This window comes from Lycium barbarum, chromosome 2 (genome assembly GCF_019175385.1).
Source record: "Lycium barbarum isolate Lr01 chromosome 2, ASM1917538v2, whole genome shotgun sequence".
Taxonomy (NCBI): domain Eukaryota; kingdom Viridiplantae; phylum Streptophyta; class Magnoliopsida; order Solanales; family Solanaceae; genus Lycium; species Lycium barbarum.
The window spans coordinates 141,182,731-141,197,212 of record NC_083338.1 but is presented as its reverse complement, the minus strand read 5'-3'; the positions used below and the strand labels follow the sequence as shown (position 1 = coordinate 141,197,212).

Sequence of the window (14,482 nt, the reverse complement as noted above, 5' to 3'; positions counted from 1 at the left end):
CAAAAGGGTCCTTACGTCTGTGCTATAGGTTATTGAATAAATTTTTTGTGGAAATCAGAAATATATCTAATAAAGGACAAGAAAGTTTACCGGTGATTCTCTTGCAAGTTTTGTAGTTGTTGCCTCAGCATTGCCGCTTCCCTTTGCCAGAACTGCTAACAAGAAAACATACTTTAATACATGGCTTTGGATTATCATAGGAGAAATTGAAGGATATATCTGCATGGTTTGGCAAAACTAGTTGTGAAATCAATACAAACCAAGCCTAGATGTAATGGATTCTATTTAGATTAATGTAGAGTCGTTCCCCTCCTTGTGGTCCGAGTAATAGATCCATATGTACCCTCAAGATTATGTATCTTTAAGTTATGAGACCTTTTAAAATACGGGGAAAAACAAAATCAGCTAGTTACTTCCTTGAGGTTGCACCATGCCAATGACGAAAAAAAGTAGGAAAATGAAAGACACCATCTTAAGGTTGCATTCCCATCTATTTCACTAGCTAATATAAATACAAATATTAATTCCTTTATATTGTCCAAGGATTGAAGATCTGGTTAAGAATCCTTAAATGTCCTACTTGGATCAGTCTTAGTGCATTGTTTGTTGTTTCCTTTTCCATAGTATTATGGTTTTGCAGTTTTTGGAAATGATGTGCTTGGTACTCCTTGTGGATGTTCACTTCTGTTTTCTCAGATGAAAAGGGAAAAGGAAGAACTTGAATTCTTTTACTTCCAGGGTTAAATATTGGGACATTTCTTGTTGGTTAATTTGTTTCAAGAAGTAAATTCTTCCAAAAGAAGAACATGGGATTAATTAGACAAATGAAAAAAAAAAAAAAAAAAAAAAAGATGCATCAAATGTTTTTAGAGGACATAGCATATGAAACCTTAATAATCTACTTTGGCTTAGAGATAGTTATATCCTGAAAGAACTTTGTAGGCATGCCGTCAATGCTTGTTTCTTGATTGCCTCGGTGATAGGTTTCTCCGATCTCCTCACATTGATGAGAAATGGTAGTATTGTTTTTGACAAATAGAATTTGAACTCTTTTTTGCCGCTAGTTCATACTAGGATTTTGGAACGTCTCTGATTCAAGCAGAAAGTTCCTCATTAATGGAAGGAATTCAAGTTTCAAATACTCCGACGAAGAGAACATTGTTGGTTTCATGAATCATCTTTTTTTTTTGACAACCGTGGTGTCCGAGTCAGTTTGCGCCCACCTCGACTAATTCTACGGGGTACCTGCTACCTCTCACCAGCATAGATACCAGGTAACTCTGTTCACTAAAGCTTGTACAGATAGGAAGATATCTCCAACTGTTTGTCTCCGTTGGGAATTGAACCTGAGACCTCATGGTTCTCAACCCACTTCATTGACCACTAAGTCACATCCCTGGGTGCTCGTGAATCATCTGCTTTCTTGAGTGTCTCTTTGACCATTTTCTTCCCTATCTCCTCACATCGATGAAAAAGAGGTGTTATCATACGTGTTTTCCATTAGGTCTGAGGGGGGAATGTGATTTATACTTTTGGTACAAAGGTCGACTTTTAGTAATAGAATAGGATTTGAGTTTAGCATGATTAGGATAGATTAAGGTGTTGACTATGAATACAAGCCAGGTTGAATTGATTTTTAGTCATTTTTGTGGAAGACAATATTATAAGCATCGTGACGTTTTGTTGTATATTACTTCTGCTAACTTGTAAGGAATGCTTCAAACCAATGTGTTGGATTGTTTCTCAGTGGGGATCAAGGTTTTGACGTAAAAGAGATTGCCACAAGGTATCGTCTTTATATTTGTTGCTTCCTACCATGAAGAATTTTGCTCGACAATATGCCATCAGGGATAAAACTATAAGTTGTTGTTTTTTTGGAGGCCTTGAAGCTGATGGTCATAAACTTTTTTGTGTGGTACAGTATGGAGGAACCAAATGCGAAGTTTTGTAAATGAGTAGTTACAGTTGCGTCTTAGTTACTCTATAATATACTTTCATATGCTATTCGGGGGGGGAGAGGGGTCTGATTGTAGTATTATTTATTATTAACTTCCCTTCTACTCGGCAAACCATATGTGGATTTTTACTACTGGATCTAGCATTGACTGCCCCACTTGTGGGATTATACTGGGTATGTTGTTGTTGATCTAGCATTGACTGATAAATATTCCTACATCTGCAAAGATGAAATAGATAGGACTACGCCATTTAATAAGTACACAAGACTGATTTTTTCCTCTTTGTATGGTCTCTAGTTCATAGGAAGACTTTGTTCCCTCATTTACCATCTCCTCTTGTATCTCCTACTATCAAATTGAGATATGTGAAAGGGAATAAGATATTGATGCCTAATGTTATTGACAATATTCAACGCGTATGTTAGTGCTTGTAATGGTTGGAATGGGTCCTACCTAGAGCAGCATAAAGTAATAGTACTCCATTTTTCGGCTATTCATATCTGTGTTGAAGATCTAATCTAATCCTAAATATCAAAGACTTGTTTTTTATTTTTCTAAATACATTTTAATTAGAAAACTTTAAAAAGTAAGAGTCTTGATTTTGTGTTCCAGTATCATTTCGTTTCAACGCTCTGGAGATACTTCATGGAGGTTATTCTCCTTCTTGCTTGTGAAAATGAATTTCAAGCCGTATAACATGCTCTAGATTGCATGGTTTTTGACCTAGGGGTACTAAGAGAGGAGTTCAGAGTTATTTAAAATGCTGAAGGGGCAGTATTAACGTGTCATTTAACATGAAGCTTATTCTCCTTCTTGCTTGTGAAAGTGAGTTGCAAGCCCTATAAATGCTCTAGATATCATGGTTTTTGACTGATGGGTAATAAGAGAAGAGTTCGGAGTTATTTAAAATGGTAAGAGGGCGGTGTTAACGTGTCATTTGACTTATTAGGGGGGAGGAAATTGGCAAACTATTCTGCATGTCTTCAGTATTCTGGCATTAACAAAGACGTAATACTGTTGGCTTTTTTTTGTTTTTTGTTTTAATCAAGCGCCAACTGAGCAACACAATGTACAACAGCGCCCCTCGCCCCGCCATTTACACTCACATACAGCCCCGATCACATCTCCATATAGAAAGGAAATACCTGAAATACCTACACCCCAACTTAGTTGCCTAAACTCCTGGAAAACCACGTACTACTGATACTGTTGATTTATTATCTCCCGTGCATTTATGCATAAGAGTTAAGAATGTAATTTTTCTGCAACAGGGTCTAAGCACAAGCATAGACAAGGGTGTGATTAACAAGTTGTGGATGTTTATGTTAGGAGAATTTACATGATTCACTTTGTAACAAAAAGAGATCTTTTACATGCTTCAAATAATGAATGTGTGTTCACAACTTTATTGATGAAATTTTATATTAATTGGAAATGACCTTTGTTTTGTTTCCGACTTGCAAAGGAAGCTAATCGTAAAACGACCGCTCCTCTAATTTGATGACGGACTTATGTGGAAAGAGGCTACTTCTCATCCCTCCCATGTTATCATAGTTGGTAATGTTAGGAACTTGAAATATTGTTTTATCACTTTTGACCAAAGGTAAGCAGAAGGTATATGTATGTGATAAATGAAGAACTTCTCCACGTAATATAGAAAGAAATCATCTAGAATAGGGTTGGACACATATATTGGGTCCCCTTCAGGTGGCAAACTGAATCATGGATAACATTGTCCCTCTCTATTGTAGCTAATGCTTCTCTTATGAGGTTTCATGACATTTAGGAAACTAGTTGCCCCTCCATTTTGTTATATGTATCTTAGCTTGACTGGACACGAAGTTTACGAAAAATAAGGAAGACTTTTGAATCTTGTAGTCTTAAAATAAAGATGTGTGTAATGTACCAAAATGCCTTTAAATCTTGTGATCTTAAACATGCCATGTAGGATGTTGGAGTTAAAGCGTTACTAAATATAGAAAATGACATTGCATCGTGGCCTAGTAGTCAATTAAGTGGGTTGAGAACCATGAGGTCTCACGTTCAAATACCAATAGAGACAAAAATATTAGGTGATTTCTTCCATCTTTCATAGCTTTGGTTGACAGGGTTACCTGGTACCTGAAGCTGGTGGGAGGTGGCAGGTATCCCGTCGAATTAGTCGAGGTGAGCACAAGTTGGCCCGAACACCACGGTTATCAAAAAATAAATACAGAAAATGGCATTCTTTTTGAGACCGACTAAATAGAGACACATTGCTTTTGTGGTTTGGATGCATGTTGGAGAGCAAGGGTACCCTTCAGATAATTATTTAGGCTCTCTTAATGTTGGTCATGTTCAGTTAGCTTCATAGTCGAATGATAGTATGGCATGTGATGAAAATTGGTTTGTAGAATGGATTTCGTCTATGCTCTAAGGTCTCTTCATAGGAGTCCAATCACCTGAAGGCTTAAGGATTTATCTGATTATAGTTCTTGAATGTTAAAGGGGAGTGAAATATACGTTTAGGGAGGATACATTTTCCTGCTTTTCAAACCATCAAAGCCACATCCTTGTTCATATATTCTTGTGTTTGCATAATTGTAATTCTCAGTGTTTCTTATATCCCTATTGGGGTGTGACATACACGTTTTAAAAAACTAGTCAAGCACAAAAGTGGTGTCTTTGACATACTTTGGAAAGGTTAGGTGCGTAAAGGGTTTCCCATGTTTGAGAGGGGTGTCAACAGGATTTGGCCTTAAGGTCAGGGGGTAAACTATGTATTCTGCCTATAAATTTCTTCCGTTCCTGACATATATGAATTCTTTCTTGTGCGGTAAGAATTAAATGCGCCCGACTTGAAGATTATAAAGCAGCTCTAGGCGAGATCTTTTGTTCCTGGATTTTGTGTTCCATAGGAAGTGTGTGCTAAGAACAAGAGTGCAATATGTCATGATGGCAGTATTAACCCTGAGGAGAATGCTTAGTTATGTCTTGAATTATGGTGACCTATGCAGTCTTATTATTCAAAGGAGTCAAGTGCTGCTCCCATGATCAATCTTACCAGGATTTACCTTCCAATACCATATCCAAAAGCTCCTTGCTGCACCTGAACTACTATGGCTGTCAGATGAAGATTCCCTGAACATAGGAATGATCTGGGTCTATGCAGGGTGCTTTTGTCCCATTATATCGTAGACTAATCTACACTACTTCAGTTTCACCGTAATATCAGGGTGTGTAATTTTTGAACACAGGAAGGCCCAATGTTTCTCCTGTTTCACTTCCCATCACATTTTGTTTCCTATGTGCCTGAACTGCATAATTCCTGTAATACTGATCTGTAAAGAACGAACTTTTTTTTAATGGGAATTTTTATTCCTTTGCGGTGTCTTGAAAACATGAAACATGCGTCGGACTTCTGTTTTCCCTTCTGCAATTGCAAAGAAGGATTAGAGATTGATCTCCAAATACTGAACAGATGACATGACAAAGACAGGTTTGAAAGTTGGATACCTTGTGTGAAGCAGGACTACCAAGAACCTTGCCCTATCCACGTATGTCATTATCTGCTTAATAATGACAAGCGGGACTGTGTAGAAGTGAGAAGATAAGGGGCAGGTTAACACCAACTGTCATCTTGGTAGTACTTTGACAAGTTAAGAGATGAGTGTGCCCTAGCTGACTATTTTCAAGAAATGGGCTTCACCTCATTACTACCTCTACCACAAATTGAATCTCCTTGTTGAGTCGACATGACTCAAATGATTAAGATTCAGAAGATATTGTGTAAGATGTTGACACTGATTAGAAGGGGTGTTGGGGGGATACACAGTCTCTGGAGTCCGTCATACTAGAACTTTGCCCACAATAATAGAACCTTTACACTGTAAAGGTAATTTAAAAGATGGCCAAACTTTCCTGTACAACAGGATTAGACAGACTGCTAAATCCTTGAAGTTGATAATAGTGATCGTCAGTGAAAAGGTAGCATGTGGTCTTTTTTCCAATCATGTGGCATTTTAGTACCCCTCTCAAGAGCATGAAAACCTTTTGTTGTTTTACTTTGCAGGATATCAGGCTGTCCATGTAGAATCTTTTTTTCGCTTTAATAATGCAGACTGTATTGGTTATATGAAAATTGTTTGGCTGAAGATGTTCTTTTGCTGATATGATGCAAAACTCTTCGAAATAATTGTGAACTATTAGACAGATGTATCCCTAGCTATGCCTTGATTGCTAGACAAATGAGAGTCATAGTCCCTGATCTATTCATTTATGTGACCTCGTATTCTAATAAATTCTCCACCCTGTTTTCCATTCCCTCGTATTATAAGATTCTCCATCCTGTGGTCGACATTCTGTTCCCCTTAGTCATAGTTGCTAATATCTTTTGGATCCGTTTCCACAAAAGAGGTGTAAACGACAGTACACCATAATCCATGCATGTTGTAGAAAGAGGAGAGAGTAGAGGAACTCTTACTGAACTATTCTTGTTAGAAAAGCAATCGAACCTTACTGAATTTTTCGGGTTAATATATAAAAGGGCTCTTTATTAGGAGCTTTTATGGAGTAAAGAACCCCACACACTTGCATTACCACCTGAGCTTCACTAGAGCTCCGCCCAGCTCCTACGCCTACCACGAACTTGACTCATCACATGGCTGCTAAAGCAAGTTAAGCTTCACACAGCCTTGAGGAAGCCAAAACTCATCATTGTGTGTTTCAATTTTGACATAATAATTAATAGTTCTCCTGACAATAGTATGATGCCTAAGAATTATTATCACTAAAATCATCTTGACACACTTTTGGACTTTATATAGACTCGTCGTATCTTGGATAGGAGTTGAGTCAAAAACAATGTTTGGAGTTTCAAGCCACCTTGTGCTGTTTGAAACCAGGAGATATTAAGAGTCACCAGAATAATTGCCAGTCACCTGAGAAGAGTTGCTGGAATAGTGATCGTTCGCCGTAAAAGGTCGTATTATTTCTCACAGTCTGTTGTCAATGCAGCCAACGAAGTGCGGCTTACAGCCCATGGGGAAAGATCTTTTTCAGAGAGAAAAGAGATATGGTGACAAATCTCTAGGACATCATGGAAGCTTGAATTAACAGTTGAGGAGTAAAAGAAAAATCATTGGGGAAATTGCTGATAAAGCCTGAGATAAGTGAATGGAAGAGTAATAAAATCACCAAAGATACTTAGGGTTCTACAAAATATCGTAGAAGCCTAATACGCCCAATACATGGAAGGAGAGAGACGGAGAGAAATTCTTGTTGGAACTGGTTCATAATATCAAGAGGGCTGCTTGTGTAAAGAAAGTTTCTAAGGTCTCCAATTATTTTAGATATAACCACTAGGAATATTTTCCATATTATTATTCTTAATGATCACCTTAACTTTCATCTATACTATAATCACTAATAATATTCTCTACTATTTGACTATTCTGTTAACTTCAAACATATTTTTTTTTTCTTAATAGTGGTGTCCAAATCAAGTTGCTCCCGCCTTGAATATTCCACCGAAAAGCTTGCTGCAGCCCACCTTACAGGTGTCCAGAGATCAGCTCACCATGGTAGCATATATAGGTACTGTGCGTTATAGCTTAGCTTTGAACCTGAGATCTTAGGTTGTTACTCCTATGCCTCAAACTCCTCTAGAATTCCCTTGGTGTTTCATAAATTATGTCCAACGGCATGAACTGGTTATGATAGAAACCTTAGTTATGCATATTTTTCTTTTACTAGTTAACTGTAAATTAACCAGTGAAACTTACCTTAACCTCAGAAGTTGGAGTTGCCAATTGATGATTCTCCTCCTTTGTTTTGTTGTATCTTTCAATCACCGACTTCATGCTGTAAAAGTAAATATATTCAGAATTGTCTTTATTGTACTGATTGAGCAAGTATCGTGGAGTATCAGAAAGGTTGTTCTGTTTTGTTTCTAGTCTAGTCTATACATACATAAGCTTTAGATTGTGTTCACTATATACTAGGTCACTGTAATAAATACTGTTTGATCTACTTATAAGAAAGGACTCATAAAAAAAAAAAAACAAGGCAGGTAATATCTTTTGCAGCCTGATGGCTGCAATTCTGGTATTTAATTTTCTTTTTCTCCTGGTTTTTCAGTTGAATGGACTTGGGAGACTGATAGCTCGCAAAACCTTTACAAAGTGAATGGTATTGTCTTTGAGGCAGGTCTCTGAAGTTTGTTTTGCTCCTTTCACTGTAGTTTCGTGTATCAATCATCGAGGTATGAATTGACTCATTAGTTGTGGCTGTTGCCTTCATGCTTTAATAACAGAAGCAAAACAAGGGAAAAAATTACTGAACATGCTCTAATGAGTGTACGGAAGCTTATTATCTTAAAAACACATTTTTTCTGTAGGCATTGTCTATGCTGCTTCTAAATTCTATACCAGTTATTGAATGTTGATCCAGTGATACAGATTTGTCTTAACATACAACCTGACTTCTGACAAAGAATAACACGGGGATATTTCAGAATGAAAACCCAAATGCATGATAGCTATATGTATTATGGTCCAATGTTGAAGTTTTCCCTTATTAAAGATTGTATAGTTATCCAAATTCCATTCTGTTAACCCGTCTCAGTTTTAAATATAAGATTCCTTGGAGAAGAGATGCATAATGATAACTGAGATCATAGTTAAGGAACAGCAGAGAGGTGGTTGGGGAACTAGAGTACTTCTGAAGCCTCCCATAAAATTGAAAACAATCAGTATAACATAAATACATGCAGGAGAAGAGATGTAATAATGATAACTGAGATTGTAGTTAAGGAACAGCAGTAGGTGGTTGGGGGACTAGAGTACTTCTGAAGCCTCCCATAAAATTGGAAACAATTGTGTAGAATGTCAGTAGATAAAATAATACTAACAACGAAACATCAACAATAGTAATTTGTCAGTCAGTAGGTAATGACAAATGAGAAATGCTTCATGAAATGATGATACAGCAGATATGTTTAGGTTAGAATAGACATGCTGGAAATCAAAAGATAGAACAAACGATTGGAGCAACAAATTTCATGGGCCATTTGCTATTTCAGACTTGTTTCTGTACAACAGAGGACTGTATAGGATCACTCCTGTTTTGGGTTATTGAGTACATGCAACTATTTTCTTTTGTGAAAGTTATGCAAGTAGCCGTCTTTAATTTCCTGTATTTGGGTTTGAAACCCATGATTGTTGACATCGGAATTGGAAATGGAACTGACATTCCAGTTTAAGTATCTACAAGTCAAGCCAAATTATAGCACCCAAAGGTGTGGTCTAGTGGTCAATGAAGTCGGTTGAGAACCATGAGGTTTGAGGTTATGTCGAACTTTGGTGGATAGAGTTACCCTACCCCGTGGAATTAGTCGAGGTGCACCTAAGCTTTTTAGGACACCAGGGTTATAATAAAATCAAGCCAAATTGTACTTCTAGTGCCAAAATGATAATTTGCAAAGAAAACGTGACCCGGCTTCTGACTTTGTCTAACAATATAACATGCCATACATTCCCTTCTTCTATATATGACACACGGTCTTTTTTCTGGTTTTGTCAATAACATGTTGATTGTTATCAAACCCAGAAGCACAGCGAAACAGGAACACATTCATGCCTTGCCTGATGTTCAAGAATAATAAAAAAAAGGGCAGCCCGGTGCACTAAGCTCCCGCTATGCGTGGGGTCCGGGGAAGGGCCGAACCATAAGGGTCTATTGTATGCAGCCTTACCTTGCATTTCTGCAAGAGGCTGTTTCCACCGCTCGAGCCAAGTATAATAGTACGAGCAATATTCTAAACTAGTCATTTCAGAAAGGATTGATTAGAAAAACTCACGATATCCTCATTCTGGAGTCCTAACTGAAAAAAGATCCTCATCTAGAGTCCTTTATTCATGTATGACTGCTGGTGCAACTAGATCTATTGTCGGAAACAGCACCAGAAAATAGTATCATCTGCATACAGACTTCGTAATACAGGTCTTTGTCACCCTTAACAGTGTTCTAATATCATCTGCATTTTTGCTGGTTTCCGCTTTTCGATGGTCCTCCTATATTTTGCGTATGCAATATATTCAGCCTCATCTCCTACCTTTACATTATATGATTAAATGAGGAATCAACCATGATTTCAAGTTGAGCTATATGGTGTGGCTGCTATTCAGATAGTGTTCCAGTCAAGTTCTCATAATAATTTCATTTGTGAGATGCAACGAGATAGAAAGCAGTGAAAAAAGAAGTTGGGGGTCATTCTCACTTCTTCATTTAAGCTCATTTCATATAATCCTTATACTAAATAAATAAAATTAAAAAATAGGTTAAATATATATAAATAATAGTATGAATTATAATAGTAAAAATAATAATAATAGTAATAATTATAATAATGATAATAATAATCTTTGGAAGTTCTCTAACAAGTCTAAACCCTATCCCCTCAACTAGTAGCTATCACTTATATAGATCTTTTCTTTTCATTATGTCCTGTCTTTAGGTAAGTCTGCATTGATACCAAGCATTTGTTGGTCTTTCAAGACTTTCTTCCTTGTGATTTTAGGTCTACCCCATCCCTTTTCACACCACTTTCTATAGTTTCACAACTACAAACCTGTGCATCTGTAGGTCGGCGAAGAACATGTCCAAACCATCTCAAGTGACCTCACATTTTATTTTCAATACTTGCTACTTGCACTTTTTGGTAAATGTGTTTATTTTTAATCTTATCTAATCATGTATGACCGCATATCCATCTCGGCATCCGCATCTCTACAATGCTCATCTTTTGGACATGAAGGACTTTAGCAACCCAACATTCACTGCCATATTACATTGCCAGTTTTATGGGTATTCTTTATTACTTACCTTTTATGGAGGCAAAAGGAACTTCAACAGATATGTGATGATCCAACAAATTGGCTGGAACATCATTAGTACTATCACAAGAGCTTTTCCTAAAGTTGTTTTGACATTACCCTGGATCAACTTTTTGTGACAAACTTGTGAAGCTACAACCAACCCCAATCTACTCTACTGTATGTTGGAGTTTTCCAGAAAATGGTGTTCTTTAGTTGAACACTGATGGAAGTTCTGGCCAGCTAGTGGCAAGTCTGGATTGGGGGGAGTTATGAGGGACGACAGGGGTAACTTCATCTTTGCATTTTCTGCTCCTTCGAGCTGTAGCAGTAGCACTGAAGCAGAAGCAAGGGCTGATATCTATGGATTGGCCTCTGTCTCCAACAAAATCTGAGGGACTTCACATTGGAAACAGATTCTGAGACTCCTTTTCAGATGATAGACAGTGAGTATTTTTTTATTTTTTATTTTTTTGATCAAGTAAAGGTATTGTCATTCATAAACATGGCCAAACTGGCCGTATACATGGGGTATACCAAAAGATAAAGAATCTACAAAATATGATTCTCTACAAACTCCGCCCAATCATCTATACAACAAAGAACTTTCTGTTTACACCAAAAGAAAATAAGGGAGTGGAGGCTACTCCTCAACTGAGAGAAACTCGATTCTACTCCTTCAAAAGCTCTCTATTCCTCTCTCTCCAGACTACCCACATTAGAGCAAGTGGAACCATGTTCCAAGCCCTTCGTCTTCTCTTTCTCCCGCTCATCCAACTAACCATCTAATCTTTCACAGTTCTTGGCATTGTCCATGGAATGTGAAATCACTTAAACATATCCCACCATGATCTCATGGTAATCCCGCAATGTAGGAGAAGATGGTCCACGTCCTCGCCCGTCTCCTAGCACATGTAACACCAACTGACGCAGACAACCTTCCGCTTTGTAAGATTTTTTGCTGTTAGGATCACCTCCCTAGTGGCTAGCCAAGTGAAAAAACACACCTTCCTCTGCACACTTGGAACCCATATTGGATTATAAGGGAAATCAATCTCCTCCCTAACCAAAAGTTTCTCATAAAAAGACTTCACAAAGAACACCCCATTGTTTCCCAAGCCCCACCACCAAACATCGGGATCATCCACCGGATTGACTTGCCTATGAAGTAAGTCTAGCAACCTTTGAAACTCACTCACTTCCCAATCTTGGAAACCCCTGCTAAATCTCAAATCCCAAAAGGTCTCTCCATCTTGTGCCCCCCTAATGTGTTGAATAGTTTTTTTTTGGTAAAGTAATAAAATTCATTAGTAAAACATCAAGGAGATGCAAGGTTACAGATGGGAAAAGCTGACAGACTTGGCAAAAACCTGTAGAAACATTCTAAAGATATCCTATCTCTACTGAACTAGAGAAAAGGAGCTGACAAAGTCTAGAAAGTTACCCACATTGTTTACAGGGGCAAAACAATGCCAACTAAAAAGACTAACTAAACACCTAGACTTTAGAGAGCAAATAGGAGTTGAGATTCCTTCAAAGCATCTGCTGTTTCTCTCCTTCCATAGGGTCCAAAAAATTACTGCTGGGATCATTCTCCAGATTCTTTTAATGGATTTGTCAACTCTCCAGAGTATCCAGCTAGCATATGCATCTTTGATGTTGAAGGGCATTACTCATTGTAGACCAAGCATAGAGTAGAAGAAAAACCAGAGGCTAGCTGCTGCAGGGCAGTGCAAAAATAGATGGTTGACACTCTCATTGGTCTGCTTGCACATGATACACATGTTAACGACGATTACACCTCTCCTTCTAAGATTGTCTTATGTTAGGCATGCTTCCTTCAGTGCAGTCCAAGTGAAGCAAGTAACTCTGAGAGGCTGTTTGGTTCTCCATACAAGCTTCCAAGGCCAGACCTCTAAAAGGCTATTTTGAGAGCTCCAGTTGTTGTAACATTCCTTCACAGTGAAAAACTTTTCCTTAGAATTGCCCCAGAGGATTCTGTCCTGAAAATCTGCCCCCAAAGTACTTTGTCCCAAACTTTCTAATAGAGAAAGAAAATCATCAACTTTCCAATCCTGTAAATTTCTCCTTAAAATTGGTGTCCAACAGTTGTTAACTCTATATTGAGCTAATGTTGCTTCTTTGTTAGAAGCTATCAGAAATAGTGAGGGAAATAAGTCTTTTACTAAAGTGTCCCCAAGCCATTTGTCCTGCCAAAATCTGATCTTGAGCCCATTTCCAGCCTTGAATGAGACAGCCTGAAAGAATTCCTCTTGGAGACTACTGATGTGTTTCCATACTCCAAAAACATGTGGTTCATTGCTTTTCTTTGCAGTCCAGTGGTCTTGAATACCATATTTAGCTTTGATGATTTCCTTCCAGTACCCTACCTCATTTTGACCATATCTCCAAAGCCACTTCATGAGTAGGCTATTGTTATGAAACTTAAGATTTCTAATCCCCAGCCCCCCTTGGCCTTTGGGTTGAATAACCGATGTGTTGAATAGTTAAGTCTCTTTGGCAAGATATTATATACAAACTCTGAAAATCATCTTTCAATAATACTTTCCCACACCAGGTATCTCCCCAAAAGTATATTCTCCTCCCATCTCCGACCTTGAATGAGATATTTTCCACGAAATGATCCCATCCCTTCTAGATATTCCTCCAAAACCCACAACCAAACGTCAAAACGATATCTCTAGTCTTCCACCCCCATCCCGTAACTCCATATTATCAACTATCACCCCCTTCCACAAAGCTTGTACCTCCACAACCATTTGCCTAACAAAGCTTTATTAAAGACTTTTAAATCTTTGACTCCAAGTCCTCCCCATTTTTTGGGAGATGTGACAGTCTCCTACCGTACCACGTGAAACTTCTTTGTCTCATCTGCCGTATCCCAAAGGAAATTTCTTTGAATCTTCTCCAACTTTTCCATGACTGAAGTTGGAGCAAGAAATAAAGACAAGTAGTAAGTGGGAATGCTCGATACTGTGCTATTAATAAGCACTTCCTTCCCGCCCTTGGACAAATATCTCTTCTGCCACCCTGCTAATCTCTTTTCAACCCTGTGAACAACCGGATTCCACACTATAAGATCCTTCTTCGAAGCACCTAAAGGTGCTCCAAGATATGTAGTTGGAAGAGCCCCAACTCTACACTTCAAGACCTCGGCAAGAGATTCAATATCATTCACCTCCCCAACAGGAATGATCTCACATTTCCTCAAATTAATTTTAAGTATTGACACCACCTGAAACCAAGTGAGAACTTGGCCCAAATAATCCAGCTGGTTCTCAACTGCAGCACAAAAAATCATGGTATCATCTGCGAACAAAAAATGAGTCATTGAAACTGTCCCACCACCCACCACCGCTGCATCGAAGCCCTTCAAATAGTCCCCCAAAATAGCTCTATCCATCATCCTGCTCAAAGCTTCCATGACTAGAATAAACAACATCGGTGATAGTGGATCCCTTTGTCTCAAACCCTTCGAGCTCCCAAAAAATCAGCATGGGTTAGCATTCACCAACACAGGAAATCTTACCGAAGAAATGCAAAAATAGATCCATCTCCTCCATTTCTCCCCAAATCCCATTTGAGACATAATGGAATCTAGGAATTTCCGGTTCACATGATCGTATGCCTTTTCAAGATCAAATTTGCACA

General features: G+C 38.1%; 1 protein-coding gene and 1 long non-coding RNA gene across 7 annotated transcripts in view; one reads left to right on the top strand and one right to left on the bottom strand.

Annotated features, from left to right (window-relative positions):
* The window catches only part of LOC132627660 (MADS-box transcription factor 23-like), a 35,922-nt gene that overhangs the window by 2,982 nt on the left and 18,458 nt on the right, over positions 1-14,482 (bottom strand). For both annotated transcript variants that reach the window (XM_060343133.1, XM_060343134.1), the window contains exons 3-4: positions 7,721-7,799; positions 91-152 (exon numbers count right to left, since the gene is read on the bottom strand). In XM_060343133.1, the coding sequence (XP_060199116.1) occupies positions 91-152; positions 7,721-7,799 (141 nt within the window). The remainder of the gene's footprint in view (positions 1-90; positions 153-7,720; positions 7,800-14,482) is intronic.
* Positions 1-14,482, top strand: part of LOC132627662 (uncharacterized) — a 44,068-nt gene that overhangs the window by 25,545 nt on the left and 4,041 nt on the right. For 3 of the 5 annotated variants that reach the window (XR_009577937.1, XR_009577934.1, XR_009577935.1), the window contains 2 exons: positions 7,427-7,532; positions 8,076-8,199. This is a non-coding gene — a long non-coding RNA (uncharacterized LOC132627662). Of the gene's footprint in view, positions 1-7,426; positions 7,533-8,075; positions 8,200-10,752; positions 11,257-14,482 lie in introns of all 5 variants that reach the window. The other 2 variants (XR_009577936.1, XR_009577938.1) reach the window with 2 other exon arrangements.